The sequence below is a fragment of the Oncorhynchus tshawytscha genome, linkage group LG26 (genome assembly GCF_018296145.1).
Source record: "Oncorhynchus tshawytscha isolate Ot180627B linkage group LG26, Otsh_v2.0, whole genome shotgun sequence".
NCBI classification, from domain to species: Eukaryota; Metazoa; Chordata; class Actinopteri; order Salmoniformes; family Salmonidae; genus Oncorhynchus; species Oncorhynchus tshawytscha.
This window is the reverse complement of record NC_056454.1, coordinates 24,071,391-24,090,194: the sequence shown is the minus strand read 5'-3', so window position 1 is coordinate 24,090,194 and position 18,804 is coordinate 24,071,391. Positions and strand designations below refer to the sequence as shown.

The window sequence follows — 18,804 nt, the reverse complement described above, 5'->3', positions numbered from 1 at the left end:
CGGATTGGATTGTCTGACTGACCGACTGACTACCACCTTTTTGTATACGGTATTTCATTTGTTTTGATGCGATGTATACTTTGATTTATGTAGTTAGTTGTAGTTGAGGACTTAGTAAGAGTTGATACGCTTTAAAGTTCTGTGGTAAAATAATTGTTATATTGATTGTATGTTTAATACTGGGTTTACGCTACACGGAATGAACGGACAAACATTGCGTGACAAAAGTCACTTGAGTTCACTGAACTCCTTTACCGGGCTGGACTCTTTTTAGGCCCGAGGTACAGGACATTTCTGGAGGAACCAGAACTCATTGTGATATTATTATATGTGTGTAATCATTGTTGTTGCTAATACAACCCACGCAAAAGAATATAGTTGTTTTTGAAGTTCTTTCCAATGTTTTAAGGGTTTATGAAAAGTTTATTTCCATCCTGACTTTTACATAAGTCCTTTGTATTGGTGTAGACTTGACGGACCAGATGGGACTCATCCCCACCCAAACTAAAAGGAGAAACTAATGTTTTCTCTGGTAGGCACAACCTACCTGGCACCCCTATAAATAATAACCTCAAGTCAAAACCGTTGTGTGTGTTGGTGTTTGTGCATATTAATGTGTTTTCTCTTGTTTCTGTTACTCATACTCCCTTGAGGTTGAGTGCTTCCGAAATGCATATGTGGGTGCTTGTCTGGGTGTATGCTCCTGTGAGTGCGTCTATGTGGGTGCTTGTCTGGGTGTATGCTCCTGTGAGTGCGTCTATGTGGGTGCTTGTCTGGGTGTATGCTCCTGTGAGTGCGTCTATGTGGGTGCTTGTCTGGGTGTATGCTCCTGTGAGTGCGTCTATGTGGGTGCTTGTCTGGGTGTATGCTCCTGTGAGTGCGTCTATGTGGGTGCTTGTCTGGGTGTATGCTCCTGTGAGTGCGTCTATGTTTGCAGTGTGTGTGTGGGGGGGAGGTGTTAGTAAAGCACGGAGGTGTTTCTCATATTGATCAACTGTAACCCTGGCCATATAATGATGGTTTAACTCAAGAGGGGACAGTTTAATCTGTGCGTGTGTGTGCGTGTCCCCTCAGTACGTGTGTGTGTGTGTGTGTGTGTGTGTGTGTGTGTGTGTGTCTGAGTGATGAGACAGTTTTATGACTGCTGGGTTCAGTGAATTCACTCACCCATCACTTTAACATCCGGACAACCACCATACCCCTAATTGATGTGTGTGAAGTTGAGAAAGGAAAAAATGAAATAGAGAATAGATAGATGAAAGTCTATGCTCGTAGTGGGAGAGATAGCTTAAACAAGGGGGCACTAAAAATAGAGGACAGAGAGAGACACCAAATGAGACAAAAGTGAGGCAGGGAAACGGAGAGAGTTGAAAAGAGATTGATCCTCCAGAGAATATGTGAGAGAGAGAGAGATGTTAAGTAAGTGTGTGATAAGTGTGTGCATTTTAGCCGGAGCGTACCAGTCCTGCTGTGCTTCATTAAGTCCATGTTTGCTGCGGACCTAGTCACCTCCCTCTTTGAGCGCTGCTTGTGTGTGTGTGTGTGTGTGTGTGTGTGTGTATCGATTTTCTTTGACAGACCCCCCACACATCCAGATACTGTGTTGAGTGGCAGAACTGATTTCACTATTTGTGTCTCTCTCTAGATCTACTCTATATATCCATTCTCTCCCTTTCACTATTTATCCTTCTTTACCTCTCTCTCTCTCTCAATGTCTTGCTTCTCTCCTTTCTTTCTTTCTCTTTTTCTTTCTTTATCTCCCCCTCCCCCAGCCCAGTGACCACCCACCAATCTGTCTCTGTTAAGCTTCCTCCACAACCTGTCATTCTCTCCCTCCCTCCCTCTCCTCGATCGCTCTTTATCTTCCTTCCTGTCTTTCTCTCACTCATACTCTCTCTCTCTTTCACTTTTCATCTAAAGAGAGAGGAGGAGGTGATAGAGGGCTGTAAAATCAAATATGAGAGAGACAGAGAGAGAGAGACGGAGCGATATGGAAACGTAGCGAGTGAGATCACATATTCCCTGGGATTTCAGACGGCCATGTAACCTGAATGAGAGCTGTCACATTCAGTGGACCAGAGCAGTATTGACCGTGTATCGAGTGTTGCAGTAGGACTGACCGCTTATTGACCGTGTCATAGTAGTCCTGACGACATATCGACCGTGTAACTGTACGGTCCATAAAGTATCGACAACACTCACTCCTTCAGCCACTGTGTCTGGACCGCAATCTGCCAGGGAGGCTCACTGAGTCATGACCACCTGAGGACCACCAGCAGACCCTGTGAGCATGCCTAGGAGACGGGCGGAGAGAGATGCTTTCCTCCCCTGTCCCGAGATACGCTGGTCTGTCTTCGTCAGTGTTCAGTGAAGCACATGGTAAAGAATGAGGGAGAATAAGAAGTAAGGTGGTTGTGGGTGTATGGGGTTGTGGGTGTGCGCGTGTGATCAGCAACTCTTGTATCCTCTCTCTCCACAGAGTGTTCTATCCCTTAATTTGTGGCACGGCATGGAGACCATCTGGGCTGTGTGTTTGTGGTCTTTCCCATTGGTATGTAATCACTGCTCTTTCTTCTCTCCCAGACTGTACCACCTGATGGCCTGGGGGGTACCCCTGGTGATGGCCTCCCTGCCCCTGTTCAGTGGATACTACGGCCCAGCAGGAGCCTGGTGGTGACTTTCACACTCAGTTTTGTCTATTTGTTGTCATGCTAACAATGCATTTTGAATGTAGATTTCTGTTAATATTTTTGATGTCCTTTCCATTGCCTTGCGTTTTGTTCTACATCCTCCTCTGTATACATCTATAGTTTATAGTCATCTCTTCCTTTTTGACCTGAGGTTTCAGCATGAAACCGGATGGGTTTAAGCAAACTAGCCTTTGATTTCACTTCTCCATTATTGTTAGATTGATTGTCTTAAAGGAACAGAGGTAAGAAGGAACGGGGACAGAACCAGAGTCTCCGAGCTCCTTTCTCTTTCTAGTCTGAGATTATTAATAGCAACAGCTATGCTCCTTTCCCCACCAAATTCACAGGATTCTCTGTCTTTTTCTCTCGTCCTCTCTCTCTCCCTTTGTAATCACCCTCACTCTCTCTCTGCCCCTCCCTCTCGCTCTCCCCCCTCTTTCGCTCTCTCTCTAGCTGGATCACAGGCAACCACGTAGCTTGGAGATTTGGGATGTAAGTGAAAACCTCTCAGCCATCAAAGCCAGTGCATAGAGGGAAGACTGGAGGGAGGGAGGGAGGGAGGGAGGAGGGGGGTGGTCCCTACAGAGAGAGGGGAAGGGGTTTGTATGTTCGGAGGCCAGAGGTTTTTCCTGTGTGTGTGTGTGTGTGTGTGTGTGTGTGTGTGTGTGTGTGTGTGTGTGTGTGTGTGTGTTCCTTCCTGTACATGTCTGTGTTTCTTCAGAATGTTATGAAGGATTACGTCTCCCCAAGCCTGGATATGACCTGCCAATCACTTAGCGTAGCCAGACATTCACTTATCAAGCCAGGCAATCATGCTAGCGCTCGCAGCATTAGTGAGGAATCAATCTCTCTAACCGCACGCACACATACAAAACACACACACACCATTACACACATACACACACTCTTCTCTATCAATGCAGACAGCAGTGCTAGCACTCCGTCTCTGTCTTTTATCAGCCCCCCTCCTCCCCCTCCTAGTTTCCATAGCGCCGTGGGTCGCCTGGGGGACGGGCTGCTTAGAGGATCTGGGAATCTTCATTAAGTCTAATTACATCAAACGAGACGAGAGATTAGAGGCCCGGACGAAGCACGTCAGACAAACACACACACACACACACACTATATACTGTACACACACACACACACCATACATACTCACGTCTGATGCTCCGAGTGAGAGAGTTTGGGTGAAGGGGGGTGGAGGAGAGAGAGAGGGATTAAGGGGTCAGGTAAAAAGGAGAGAACAGAAGGGAGGTTGAGAGGAAAGAGAGAGGGTTTCATCTCCTGTTCCAAAACTCAGTAGTTAGTCTTCATCAGTGTTCAGTCAAGCGAATATGAAAGATTAAAGAAAGATGGAGAGAGAGAACGAGAGAGGTCCTCACTCTCCCCCTCTCTCTACCCCTGAGAATAGAGGCAGACAGAAAGGAATATCATAACTGTGGGGGTGTATTTGATTGAACTCAAGCATCAGCGCTTAAGGATTGCTTCACCCTTTTGTGAAAGGGTGTCAGCCTGCTTGTGTGTGAGAGAGATACTCTACCTATTTTATCCTTCCCCCCTGCCCTCCCTCCCTCTCTGCTCTCTGGCCCATCCCTCCCTTCATGATGTCTTCCTCCTCTGGCCTGAGATGGTATCTTCCAGGTCAGACATGAAACTAGCATGTTTGTAGCTGAGGTCTTGCCGGTGTGTCTTTCACAAGTGTCTAATTAATGGCGCTTTCATCAGTTGTCCTCTCACTTCAGAGCAGGGCTGGAGCGCTTCTTAAGCTGCAGGGTGGCGTGTGGGTGTACATGTTTGTGAGTGCGCAAGCGCTGGCTTCAACTAGTGTTCTTTGTAGTTTCTCCCTCCTTCCTTTCTTTTTGTATCTTGCTTTTTTTCTGTCCATGTTGCTTGCCTTTCTGTGTTCTCTGTCCTTACCTCTCCTGGTCAGTCTCCTCCCCCCTTTCTCACCCCTCTCCCTCCCCTTTTCTCTTTCCATCCATCCATCCATCCCACCATCCATCCATCCTTCCTCTCTCCATCTTTCCATCTCTCTCCGGGTGGGTGATGTTCAGCTGTAGAGCTCCAGCAGACTCTAATGGCAGATCATTATCATGCTAATTAGAGCACTTTGTAGCTGCCGCTCATTACTCCTCCTCCCTCGTCTCCCCCCTCTCCCCCACCTCTCTAGTCTTCTCCCCCCTCCCTCGTTAAAAGGCCACTCTCCCTCCTCCCCCATCGTTAACGCAAGGCTCTGTGTAATTGGACGCCATTTATTCCGGAGAGCGGGTTATTAAATCACACAGGGGTGAGGTGAGCACGTTTTCACTCCATCCTGTCGCTCTGTCTTTCTCTCTGGATGAAACGCATATCCTTTTATCTTGTGCACACACACGCACACACACACACACACACACACACACACACACACACACACACACACACACACACACACACACACACACATGCACACACACACACACACATATGCACACACACACACACACACGCACACATGCGCACACACACACACACACACACACACACACACACATACATACACACACACACACACACACACACACACACACACATACATACATACACACACACATTTACACACATACATACACACACACACACACACACACACACACACACACACACACACATACACACACACACACACACGCGCGCACACACATACACACATACATATACACACATACATACACGCACACACATACACACACACACACATTCACACACACACACACACATATACACGCACACACGCACATACACACGCACACAAACACTCACACACACATACACACACACACATGCGCACACACACATATACACACACATACACATACACATACACACACACACACACACACACATATACACACACACTCATACACTCATACACGTATACACACACACTCATACACATACACACACGCATACATACACACACACACACATACACACACACACATACACATACATACACACACATACATACGCACACACACACATACACACACATACACATGCACACACACACACATACACACACACACACTCATACACTCATACACTCATACACACATACATGCACGCACGCACACACACACATACACTCACACACATACAAATGCACGCACACACACACATACATACACGCACATACATACACACATGCACACACACACACATACACATGCACACACACACACACATACACATGCACACACCCTCAGACAACATGTCCAGACAGCGCCACACTCCCACTTCCCCAGTATCCAGGCAGTACTTACTGAGGATAGTTATGCACTTAGTCTAAACTGCTCTGGATAAGAGCATCTAGTAAGTGATTGTAATGTGAATATAGTTGTTGCTAAATGAACAGAAGTGTAATGTTAATGTTACATAAGCCACTGTGAATGTCAGTTTTTATTTAGGGCAGATATCAAAGGACAATGAAAGAGCCCTGAGATGTTCCAGATCCTATGACTATGACACAGAGTATTTCCTGGTCAGGTCACGTGGTCAGGATGAACTCCGGGCGTAGCATTTGTCTGGCCTGGGGAATGAGGAGTTGGTGTGGATCTGAAAAACACTGTGGACTCTCTCGCTCTGATGAAATTGAAAGACTGTTGAAAGAATGCTAAATGTTGCATTGCTGAACACACATCCTGCTGTCTGTCTATCTGCATGTACAGCAGCAGGGACAGCCTTAGAATGGTCTGTCTATCTACATGTACAGCAGCAGGGACAGCCTTAGAATGGTCTGTCTATCTACATGTCCAGCAACAGGGACAGCCTTAGAATGGTCTGTCTATCTACTTGTACAGCAACAGGGACAGCCTTAGAATGGTCTGTCTATCTACAGTGCCTTGCGAAAGTATTCGGCCCCCTTGAACTTTGCGACCTTTTGCCACATTTCAGGCTTCAAACATAAAGATATAAAACTGCATATTTTTGTGAAGAATCAACAACAAGTGGGACACAATCATGAAGTGGAACGACATTTATTGTATATTTCAAACTTTTTTAACAAATCAAAAACTGAAAAATTGGGCGAGCAAAATTATTCAGCCCCCTTAAGTTAATACTTTGTAGCGCCACCTTTTGCTGCGATTACAGCTGTAAGTCGCTTGGGGTATGTCTCTATCAGTATTGCACATCGAGAGACTGACATTTTTTCCCATTCCTCCTTGCAAAACAGCTCGAGCTCAGTGAGGTTGGATGGAGAGCATTTGTGAACAGCAGTTTTCAGTTCTTTCCACAGATTCTCGATTGGATTCAGGTCTGGACTTTGACTTGGCCATTCTAACACCTGGATATGTTTATTTTTGAACCATTCCATTGTAGATTTTGCTTTATGTTTTGGATCATTGTCTTGTTGGAAGACAAATCTCCGTCCCAGTCTCAGGTCTTTTGCAGACTCCATCAGGTTTTCTTCCAGAATGGTCCTGTATTTGGCTCCATCCATCTTCCCATCAATTTTAACCATCTTCCCTGTCCCTGCTGAAGAAAAGCAGGCCCAAACCATGATGCTGCCACCACCATGTTTGACAGTGGGGATGGTGTGTTCAGGGTGATGAGCTGTGTTGCTTTTACGCCAAACATAACGTTTTGCATTGTTGCCAAAAAGTTCAATTTTGGTTTCATCTGACCAGAGCACCTTCTTCCACATGTTTGGTGTGTCTACCAGGTGGCTTGTGGCAAACTTTAAACAACACTTTTTATGGATATCTTTAAGAAATGGCTTTCTTCTTGCCACTCTTCCGTAAAGGCCAGATTTGTGCAATATACGACCGATTGTGGTCCTATGGACAGAGTCTCCCACCTCAGCTGTAGATCTCTGCAGTTCATCCAGAGTGATCATGGGCCTCTTGGCTGCATCTCTGATCAGTCTTCTCCTTGTATGAGCTGAAAGTTTAGAGGGACGGCCAGGTCTTGGTAGATTTGCAGTGGTCTGATACTCCTTCCATTTCAATATTATCGCTTGCACAGTGCTCCTTGGGATGTTTAAAGCTTGGGAAATCTTTTTGTATCCAAATCCAGCTTTAAACTTCTTCACAACAGTATCTCGGACCTGCCTGGTGTGTTCCTTGTTCTTCATGATGCTCTCTGCGCTTTTAACGGACCTCTGAGACTATCACAGTGCAGGTGCATTTATACGGAGACTTGATTACACACAGGTGGATTGTATTTATCATCATTAGTCATTTAGGTCAACATTGGATCATTCAGAGATCCTCACTGAACTTCTGGAGAGAGTTTGCTGCACTGAAAGTAAAGGGGCTGAATAATTTTGCACGCCCAATTTTTCAGTTTTTGATTTGTTAAAAAAGTTTGAAATATCCAATAAATGTCGTTCCACTTCATGATTGTGTCCCACTTGTTGTTGATTCTTAACAAAAAATACAGTTTTATATCTTTATGTTTGAAGCCTGAAATGTGGCAAAAGGTCGCAAAGTTCAAGGGGGCCGAATACTTTCGCAAGGCACTGTACATGTACAGCAGCAGGGACAGCCTTAGAATGGTCTGTCTATCTACATGTACAGCAGCAGGGACAGCTTTAGAATGGTCTGTCTATCTGCATGTACAACAGCAGGGACAGCCTTAGAATGGTCTGTCTATCTACATGTACAGCAGCAGGGACAGCCTTAGAATGGTCTATCTACATGTACAGCAGCAGGGACAGCCTTAGAATGGTCTATCTACATGTCCAGCAGCAGGGAATGGGTCTGTCTATCTACATGTCCAGCAGCAGGGACAGCCTTAGAATGGTCTATCTACATGTACAGCAGCAGGGACAGCCTTAGAATGGTCTGTCTATCTGCATGTACAGCAGCAGGGACAGCCTTAGAATGGTCTGTCTATCTACATGTCCAGCAGCAGGGACAGCCTTAGAATGGTCTATCTACATGTACAGCAGCAGGGACAGCCTTAGAATGGTCTGTCTATCTACATGTCCAGCAGCAGGGACAGCCTTAGAATGGTCTATCTACATGTACAGCAGCAGGGACAGCCTTAGAATGGTCTGTCTATCTACATGTACAGCAGCAGGGACAGCCTTAGAATGGTCTGTCTACATGTACAGCAACAGGGACAGCCTTAGAATGGTCTGTCTACATGTACAGCAGCAGGGACAGCCTTAGAATGGTCTGTCTACATGTACAGCAACAGGGACAGCCTTAGAATGGTCTGTCTACATGTACAGCAGCAGGGACAGCCTTAGAATGGTCTGTCTATCTACATGTACAGCAGCAGGGACAGCCTTAGAATGGTCTGTCTATCTACATGTACAGCAGCAGGGACAGCCTTAGAATGGTCTGTCTATCTACATGTACAGCAGCAGGGACAGCCTTAGAATGGTCTGTCTATCTACATGTACAGCAGCAGGGACAGCCTTAGAATGGTCTGTCTATCTACATGTACAGCAGCAGGGACAGCCTTAGAATGGTCTGTCTATCTACATGTACAGCAGCAGGGACAGCCTTAGAATGGTCTATCTACATGTACAGCAGCAGGGACAGCCTTAGAATGGTCTGTCTATCTACATGTCCAGCAGCAGGGACAGCCTTAGAATGGTCTGTCTATCTACATGTCCAGCAGCAGGGACAGCCTTAGAATGGTCTGTCTATCTACATGTACAACAGCAGGGACAGCCTTAGAATGGTCTGTCTATCTACATGTACAGCAACAGGGACAGCCTTAGAATGGTCTGTCTACATGTCCAGCAGCAGGGACAGCCTTAGAATGGTCTGTCTATCTACATGTCCAGCAGCAGGGACAGCCTTAGAATGGTCTATCTACATGTACAGCAACAGGGACAGCCTTAGAATGGTCTATCTACATGTCCAGCAGCAGGGACAGCCTTAGAATGGTCTGTCTATCTACATGTCCAGCAGCAGGGACAGCCTTAGAATGGTCTATCTACTTGTACAGCAGCAGGGACAGCCTTAGAATGGTCTGTCTATCTACTTGTACAGCAGCAGGGACAGCCTTAGAATGGTCTATCTACATGTACAGCAGCAGGGACAGCCTTAGAATGGTCTGTCTATTATGATGTGTTCCATTCTGATGAGCAGAAGTGCTTTGATGAGTTAAGGTACTGTTGAGGCCCTGAGTGTAGGGTAGTGGTTAGAGTCTTGGCATTCTGAGGCCTGTTGTCTGGTCATTTTCTGAGCGGGTGACACTCCTCTGAAGCTGTGAACCCGTTCTTTCTCTCTCTCGTTCTCTGTCACACATCTTAACAGAAATACCATGCATTTCTGAAGTTGTGTCCCTTTGTCATCCTTTCTTGACCTCCTCCATCGCTCAAGAATGCTGTACATTACCCGCTATTCTCTCACTTTCTCCGCCTCTCTCTTTCTCTCCTGTTTTGATAACTTCCTCTCACAGTGCCCTGGACAGAAACCCTAGTACTTACCTATTGCGCTACGGTTTGACTTCTCTACACAAGTGCTGAATCAGAGGTGGCTGAAGGATATCTAACCTAAACAAATACCTATACAAAATACATGGAGTTAAATGTTTTAGATAATTGTCTTTTACTGGCTTTGCAGAGTTCACTGCAGAGTTCACTGCAGAGTTCACTGCACTCCTGGTGTTTTATGATTATACCAGGGCCAGGAGTTTATCTTGACTACATGATTTGACCAGGGAAAACTCCTGGCCCTAGGCTCCCAGGCCTGAGAGGTCATTACCATTCCACCTGTCAGTCTTCCTCTTTAGTTAGTGTATGCTCTTGAAGTAACTCTTGTGTTCAAGTCAATGGGAGAATCACATTTAAATCTGTGTTGATTTCATGTAAAGACATGGCCCTCTTGTGTGTAATGCATTTTCCTCTGTCCCCCACCCTGCAGATGGTACGTTCCACTCTTCACCCTCATCTTCCTCATGATCTGCTGCTACGCCAGAATAATCTACGTAGCCAATGAGAGGGTGAGCCCACCTTCCCATATGTCATGTTTGCACGGTCATAATGTAGTGTGGCCAATGGTTGTGCACTCAGTTTATCTTGAAGTGGATGTCTCTGTGAAATTCACCTCAGTGTGCAGTGTTTTCTGCTAACTCTGCCACTGCTGCTTAAAACAATCCCAGGGGAAAAATTGGTGTGTGTGTGTGTGTGTGTGTATGTGTGCAAGAGAGAAAGTGTGTGTGTGTTTGCCTGTCAGAGAGCTCACAGAGAACCAGTGACTACAAGCCACCAGTGGGGGTGAAACTCAGTTTGTCCCTCCCTCCCCCTATCGCTCCCTCCCCCGTCCTCCCTCCCTCCCTCCCCATATCGCTCCCTCCCTCCCTCCCCCTATCGCTCCCTCCCTCCCCCCTATCGCTCCCTCCCTCCCCCTATCGCTCCCTCCCTCTATCCCTCTCCTGTTGGGAGTGTTTTTGTGTTGATGGGCAGCCTGGAGGCAACATACCAGCATGCTCCACATAGCTGCCATCTCCCTGATTCTGACCTGAGTGACAACACAACACACGGACACAGCCTGTCTGACCTGAGTGACGACACAACACACGGACACAGCCTGTCTGACCTGAGTGACGACACAGCACACGGACACAGCCTGTCTGACCTGAGTGACGACACAACACACGGACACAGCCTGTCTGACCTGAGTGACAGCACAGCACACGGACACAGCCTGTCTGACCTGAGTGACGACACAACACACGGACACAGCCTGTCTGACCTGAGTGACACACAGCACACGGACACAGCCTGTCTGACCTGAGTGACGACACAGCACACAGACACAGCCTGTCTGACCTGAGTGACACACAGCACACAGACACAGCCTGTCTGACCTGAGTGACACACAGCACACGGACACAGCCTGTCTGACCTGAGTGACAACACAGCACGCAGACACAGCCTGTCTGACCTGAGTGACAACACAGCACACGGACACAGCCTGTCTGACCTGAGTGACAACACAGCACACGGACACAGCCTGTCTGACCTGAGTGACACACAACACACGGACACAGTCTGTCTGACCTGAGTGACGACACAGCACACGGACACAGCCTGTCTGACCTGAGTGACAGCACAGCACACGGACACAGCCTGTCTGACCTGAGTGACAACACAGCACACGGACACAGCCTGTCTGACCTGAGTGACAACACAGCACACGGACACAGCCTGTCTGACCTGAGTGACGACACAGCACACGGACACAGCCTGTCTGACCTGAGTGACGACACAGCACACGGACACAGCCTGTCTGACCTGAGTGACAGCACAGCACACGGACACAGCCTGTCTGACCTGAGTGACAACACAGCACACGGACACAACCTGTCTGACCTGAGTGACAACACAGCACACGGACACAGCCTGTCTGACCTGAGTGACAACACAGCACACAGACACAGCCTGTCTGACCTGAGTGACAACACAGCACACGGACACAGCCTGTCTGACCTGAGTGACGACACAACACACAGACACAGCCTGTCTGACCTGAGTGACGACACAGCACACGGACACAGCCTGGGGCAGCAGTAGTGTGCTGTCTGACCTGAGTGACGACACAACACACGGACACAGCCTGTCTGACCTGAGGTGGCAGGGTCAACCATAACATGTACTAGCTACACGTTCATGTGTTTTTAAACAAGCAACTTAGAAACTACACACATCTACACACAAGGCAAAGGGTGGCTACTTTGAAGAATCTAAAATCTAAAATATATTTTGATTTGTTTAACACTTTTGGTTACTACATGATTCCATATGTGTTTTTTCATAGTTTTGATGACTTCACTATTATTCTACTATGTAGAAACTAGTACAAATAAAGGAAAACCCTTGAATGAGTAGGTGTGTCCAAACTTTTGACTGGTACTGTACATAAATTTGACTTCCCTGGTCAGTGTGTGTGTGTGGGGGTCAAAGCTCCTTTTGTGTGTGTGTGTGTTAGTGTTGGAAGACTGAATGACTGACTGACTTCTCTTCCCTTTATCACAGATATGATAAAGGGAATAAATGAATTGGTGTGCACCCTGCATCTCATCACATTCTGCTTTCTCTCTCACTGTCTCTCTATTTCTTCTCTCTCTCATTGTCTTTCATTTTCTCATTGTCTCTCTCTTTCGCTCTCTCACTGTCTCTAGTTCTCTCTCTCTCTCACTGTCTCTAGTTCTCTCTCTCTCTCACTGTCTCTAGTTCTCTCTCTCTCTCTCTCACTGTCTCTAGTTCTCTCTCTCTCTCTCAGTCTCTAGTTCTCTCTCGCTCTCTCTCACTCTCTTTCTCTCTCTCTCTCTGTCTCTAGTTCTCCATCTCTCTCACTGTCTCACTGTCTCTCTTTCTCACTGTTACTAGGTCTCTCTCTCTCTCTCTCACTGTCTCTTCTCTCTCTCTCTCTCTCTCTCTCTCTCTCACTGTCTCTAGTTCTCTTTCTCTCTTCTCTCTGTCTCTCTTTCTCTCACTGTCTCTAGTTCTCTCTCTCTCTCTCTCTCTCTCTCTCTCTCCTCTCTCTCACTGTCTCTAGTTCTCTATTTCTCTCTCTCACTGTCTCTAGTTCTCTCTCTCTCCCTCTCTCACTGTCTCTAGTTCTCTCTTTCTCTCTCTGTCTCTCACTGTCTCTAGTTCTCTCTCTCTCCCTCTCTCACTGTCTCTAGTTCTCTCTCTCTCCCTCTCTCACTGTCTCTAGTTCTCTCTCTCTCCCTCTCTCACTGTCTCTAGTTCTCTCTCTCTCCCTCTCTCACTGTCTCTAGTTCTCTCTCTCTCCCTCTCTCACTGTCTCTAGTTCTCTCTCTCTCTCTCTCTCTCTCACTGTCTCTAGTTCTCTCTCTTTCGATCATATTTATGAAGAGCTCAAGTCTTATCTCCTCACAGCTGCAGACGGTCTCACTTGAAATGATTTCTAAAACTTTGAGGCGAAGGAATAGAGAGAGAGGATAAGAAAGTCAGGCGAACCAGAGAAAGAAAAGAAAGCGAGGGAGGAAGAGATAAAAAGATAGAGAGATGGAGAAATTAGGAAAATCAACTAGGAGGAGCTCAAACTATTAATAATTCAGATGTTTATGAAAGCAGGATAGAACATATCCAGAATCATTTGATCAGAAACCAGTTTTCCATCCAACCTTATCATGCAAGTAAAGGATAAAAATGTCACGACAGGCTTGATGGGAAAAGCTACTTTGTCTGTAAACTTTCCAAATGTCCACAAAACAAGATACGCTAAACATGGTGGGATCTTTTTGTGTCTGTAAAATGAATTATGTGAGAAATGGTGGTGGAAACACTTATACGCCTACCGATCCACCCTGACCAACCACCTTACATTAGTTTTTGCCTTAACTAACCTGTCTTATGTGACCATACCAAATGTAATATATCATACTCATTTTAATATCCTGGATTAACATTGACTATGTTACGTCTAGTCTATGAGACCAAGCTGGTTTATTAGGCTACAGATGAAATAAGTTATGATGAACTTCACAGGGTGGTGAAAATGTAAACGCAACATGCAACAATTTCAAAGATTTTACTGAGTTACAGTTCATACAAGTAAATCAGTCAAATGAACTAAATTCATTAGGCTCTAATCTATGGATTCCACATGACTGGGAATACAGATATATTGGTCACGGATGCCTTGAAGAAAAAGGTAGGGATCAGAACCAGTCAGTATCTGGTGTGACCACAATTTACCTCATGCAGCGCGACATTTCCTTCGCATAGAGTTGATCAAGCTGTTGATTGTGGCCTGTGGATTGTTGTCCCACTCATCATCTTCTTCTGTGCGAAGTTGCTGGATATTGGTGGGAACTTGAACATGCTGTCGTACATGTCGATCCAGAGCATCTCAAATATGCTCAATGGGGGACATGTATACATGTATATGAGTATACAGGCCATGGAAGAACTGGGACATTTTCAGCTTCCAGGAATTGAGTACAGATCCTTGCAACATGGGGCCGTGGATTATCATGCTGAAACATGAAGTGATGATGGTGGATGAATGGCACGACAATGGGCCCCGGGATCTCGTCACGGTATCTCTGCATTGATTGCCATTGATAAAATGCAATTGTGTTCATTGTCCGTAGCTTATGCGTTCCCATACCATAACCCCACCACAACCATGGAGCACTGTTCACAATGTTGATCAGCAAACCGCTCACCCACACGACGCCATACACGCTGTCTGCCATCTGTCCGGTACAGTCGAAACCTGGATTCAGTGTTCTCCAGCGTGCCATTGGCCATCGAAGGTGAGCTTTTTCCGACTGAAGTCGGTTACGATGCCAAACTGCAGTCAGGTCAAGAGCCTGGTGAGGACGACGAGCATGCAGATAATCTTCCCTGAGACGGTTTCTGACAGTTTATGCAGAAATTCTTTGGTTGTGCAAACCCACAGTTTCATCAGTTGTCCGGGTGGCTGGTCTCAGGCGTTCCCGGATGTGGGGGTCCTGGGTTGCCATTGTTACACACAGTCTGCGGTTCTGAGGGAGGTTGGGCGTACTGCCAAATTCTCTAAAATGATGTTGGAGGTGGCTTATGGAAGAGAAATTAACATTCAATTCTCTGGCAACCGCTCTGGTGGACATTCCTGCAGTCAGCATATCAATTGCATGCTGCCTCAAAACTTGAGACATCTGTGGCACTGTGTTGTGTGACAAAACTACACATTTTAGAGTGGCCTTTTATTGTCCCCAGCACAAGGTGCACCTCTGTAATCATCATGCTGTTTAATCAGCTTCTTGATATAACACACCTGTCAAGTGGATGGATTATCTTGGCAAAGGAGAAATACTCACTAACAGGGATGTGAACAAATTTATGCACAAGATTTGAGAGAAATAAGATTTTTGTGCGAATGAACAATTTCTGGGATCTTTTATTTCAGCTCGTAAAACCTGAAACCAACACTTTACTTTTTGTTCAATTTAAAATAATCTTGGTCTTTTGTCCATAATAATCTCATCATGTAGGCTATATCTGCGAGCTGTTAGCTAGAGCGTACGTGCCAATACCAGAGTGGGCACATTCGCTAAATGCAAGATTTTTTGTGTCAAAACCTACAGTTGAAAATGCAATGAAAATCCATTTAACTTGTATTTTTTGTTCGGAATTTAATCACAAAAGTCAGTTTTATATGCGTCATCAGACACAGGCTTTTATCCGCAACAAGTCCATTTGATGGAAACGCGTCTCTGGTGGGAAAATTCGCCTATTTTATTTATGTGACTTTTTGAATATTCACATGAAAATCTGTCGTCAATTGGATGGAAACCTAGCTCTTTTAAGGAATTATTTGTGTGTAGGAGGGGATCCTCTAGCTCTCATGAGGAGGATTCATCAAAGAAATTAGAGATTCTCACACATGCTTCTGTGCAAGGGTAGATGACAGACAACATCATTGTCGTACACACACAAGCAACCTTTGTCTAAGGTGGTTAGATAGGCGGCCATTGTCTATCATTCTTTCATGCTATCTGACTCTCTCTCATGTGTAAATAAACACTCATCCTCACTCTAACCTCCTAGCGCGCACACACACACACACACACACATATACAGGTAGAAATTACACAAACACACGACTACACACACACACACAAACATCCAATGACGAGAGCTGTAGTGCAGACAGAGAAACCATGGCAACGCTGAGTTGCTAAATAGTTGAACAGAATGAATGTGTGCCGATCTCTCTCTCTCTCTCGCTCTCTCTGTCGCTCTCTCTCTGTCTCTCTGTCTCTGTGTAAGAGTACGTGTGTGTCAGAGTATATGTGTTTGTGTGTTTGTGTGTGTGTGTGTTGTGTGTGTGTGTGTGTGTGTGTGTGTGTGTGTGTGTGTGCATCCATGGCTGACAGAGGCTCTTCACAGACTCCTCTGTTTAGATTGCTCTTGATTGTGTAAACCACACAGTGTGTGTGTGTGTCTTGAGGAGCAGCTGATTCCCGATTGAGCTTTCTATTGTTGCTGGACTTCCCCCGAGATGAAAGAGAGAAATGGAGGAAGAGAAAGAAAGAATGAACAATCTAGTCTCCTCTCTTGAGATGTCTGGGCTGGCCACCCGTGTCTGTCTCTTCTTTTTTTATCCATATCTATCCAACGTTCTCTCTTTTTTTCATTCTCTCTATGCTTCTGTATCTCTTTCTCCCTACCCTCTCTCTATCTCCCTCTCTATCCCCCCTCCCCCGTCCCTTTAGTGGTAGACTCAGCTGTGATCAGCTCTTTGGAGAGGTGGGAGCTGTACATGTTTTGTTTTGGTTGTTAAAGCATACCCTGTCTACCTCAGCTGTGTGTGTGTGTGTGTGTGTGTGTGTGTGTGTGTGTGTGTGTGCGTGCGTTCGTTCGTTCGTTTGTTCGTTCGTTCGTTCGTTCCCTGGATGCGCTTCAGCCTTGACTGACTGGATTAAATGAGGCTTATTTAACTCTCCTCCAGTCTCAGGTGAAGTACTTGTGTGTGTCTACCAAACGGGACTCAGACAGTGTGTTCTTTGTGCTCCTTCCTCAGATGCAGTCGTGGTTTGGCACCTTCAACCCAGAGCGGGAGAGGAGAAAGGTAAAGACCCATAATTTTCATTACTCAAGTCAGTCATTGATTGTTTTTTAAAATGAGGGGGAGTTCCCTCATCTACTGAAATGTTCCTGGAATCTAAGCCGCGCGCACACACACACACACACACACACACACAGCCGTTTTGTGGATTACAGTGTATGTTGGATTAGCTGAGGTCCTGTTGGGTAGATTCTTACTCGCCAGGGAGCAGTTGTACCCCTGACCCCGTGCTTTGAGTGTATGTTATAGTTTTTTTATAGCCTGGTTTGCTAACTACCTCTCTCAAAGAGTGCAGTGTATAAAGTAAGAACATCTGCTCTCTCAGCCACTGCCTGTCACTAAGGGTGTACCCCAAGACTCGATCCTAGGCCCCACGCTCTTCTCAATTTACATCAACAACATAGCTCAGGCAGTAGGAAGCTCTCTCATCCATTTATATGCGGATGATACAGTCTTATACTCAACTGGCCCCTCCCTGTATTTTGTCTTAAATGCTCTAAAACAAAGCTTTCTTAGTGTCCAACAAGCTTTCTCTACCCTTAACCTTGTTCTGAACACCTCCAACACAAAGATCATGTGGTTTGGTAAGAAAAATGCCCCTCTCCCCACCGGTGTGATTACTACCTCTGAGGGTTTGGAGCTTGAGGTAGTCACCTCATACAAGTAGACATAATTTTCTGGAATTTTCCAAGCTGTTTAAAGGCACAGTCAACTTAGTGCATGTAAACTTCTGACCCACTGGAATTGTGATTATAAGTGAAATAATCGGTATGTAAACAAGTGTTGGAAAAATGACTTGTGTCATGTACATGTCCTAACCGACTTGGCAAAACTATAGTTTGTTGACAAGAAATTTGTGGAGTGGTTGAAAATCTAGTTTGAATGACTCTAACCTAAGTGTATGTAAACTTCTGACTTCAACTGTAAGTATTCAGACCCTTTACTCAGTACTTTGTTGAAGCACCTTTGGCAGTGATTACAGCCTTGAGTCTTCTTGGGTATGAAGCTACAAGCTTGGCACACGTGTGTTTCGGGATTTCTCCCATTTTTCTCTTCAGATCCTCTCAAGCTCTGTCAGTTTGGATGCACAGCTATTTTCAGGTTTCTCCAGAGATATTAGATTGGGTCAAAGTCCGGGCTCTGGCTGGGACACTCAAGGACATTCAAAGTCTTGTCCCAAAGCCAGTCCTGCATTGTCTTGATGTGCTTAGGGCTGTTGTCCTGTTGGAAGGTGAACCTTCACCCCCAGTCTTAGGTCCTGAGCACTTTGAAGAAGATTTTCATCAAGGATCGCAGTGTACTTTTCTGCGTTCATCTTTCCCTCAATCCAGACTGGTTTCCCAGTCCCTTCTGCTGAAAAGCATCCTCACAGCACGATGCTGCCACCACCATGCTTCACCGTAGGGATGGTGCCAGGTTTCCTCCAGATGTGACGCTTGGCATTCAGGCCAAAGAGTTCAATCTTGGTTTCATCAGACCAGAGAGTCTTGTTTCTCATGGTCTGAGAGTCCTTTAGGTGTCTTTTGGCAAACTCCAAGCGGGCTGTCAGGTGTGTTTTACTGAGGAGCTGATTCCTT

The 18,804-nt window shown here is 45.9% G+C and overlaps 1 protein-coding gene across 1 annotated transcript in view; it reads left to right on the top strand.

Moving 5' to 3' along the window:
• Nucleotides 1-592: 592 nt before the first annotated feature.
• si:dkey-100n23.5 (cyclic AMP receptor 4) overlaps nt 593-18,804 on the top strand; it is a 76,169-nt gene continuing 57,957 nt past the window's right edge. Inside the window, exons 1-4 of the mRNA XM_042306348.1 lie at nt 593-2,673; nt 3,144-3,182; nt 10,562-10,640; nt 17,183-17,230. Coding sequence (XP_042162282.1) covers nt 2,423-2,673; nt 3,144-3,182; nt 10,562-10,640; nt 17,183-17,230 — 417 coding nt within the window. The 5' untranslated portion in view covers nt 593-2,422. The remainder of the gene's footprint in view (nt 2,674-3,143; nt 3,183-10,561; nt 10,641-17,182; nt 17,231-18,804) is intronic.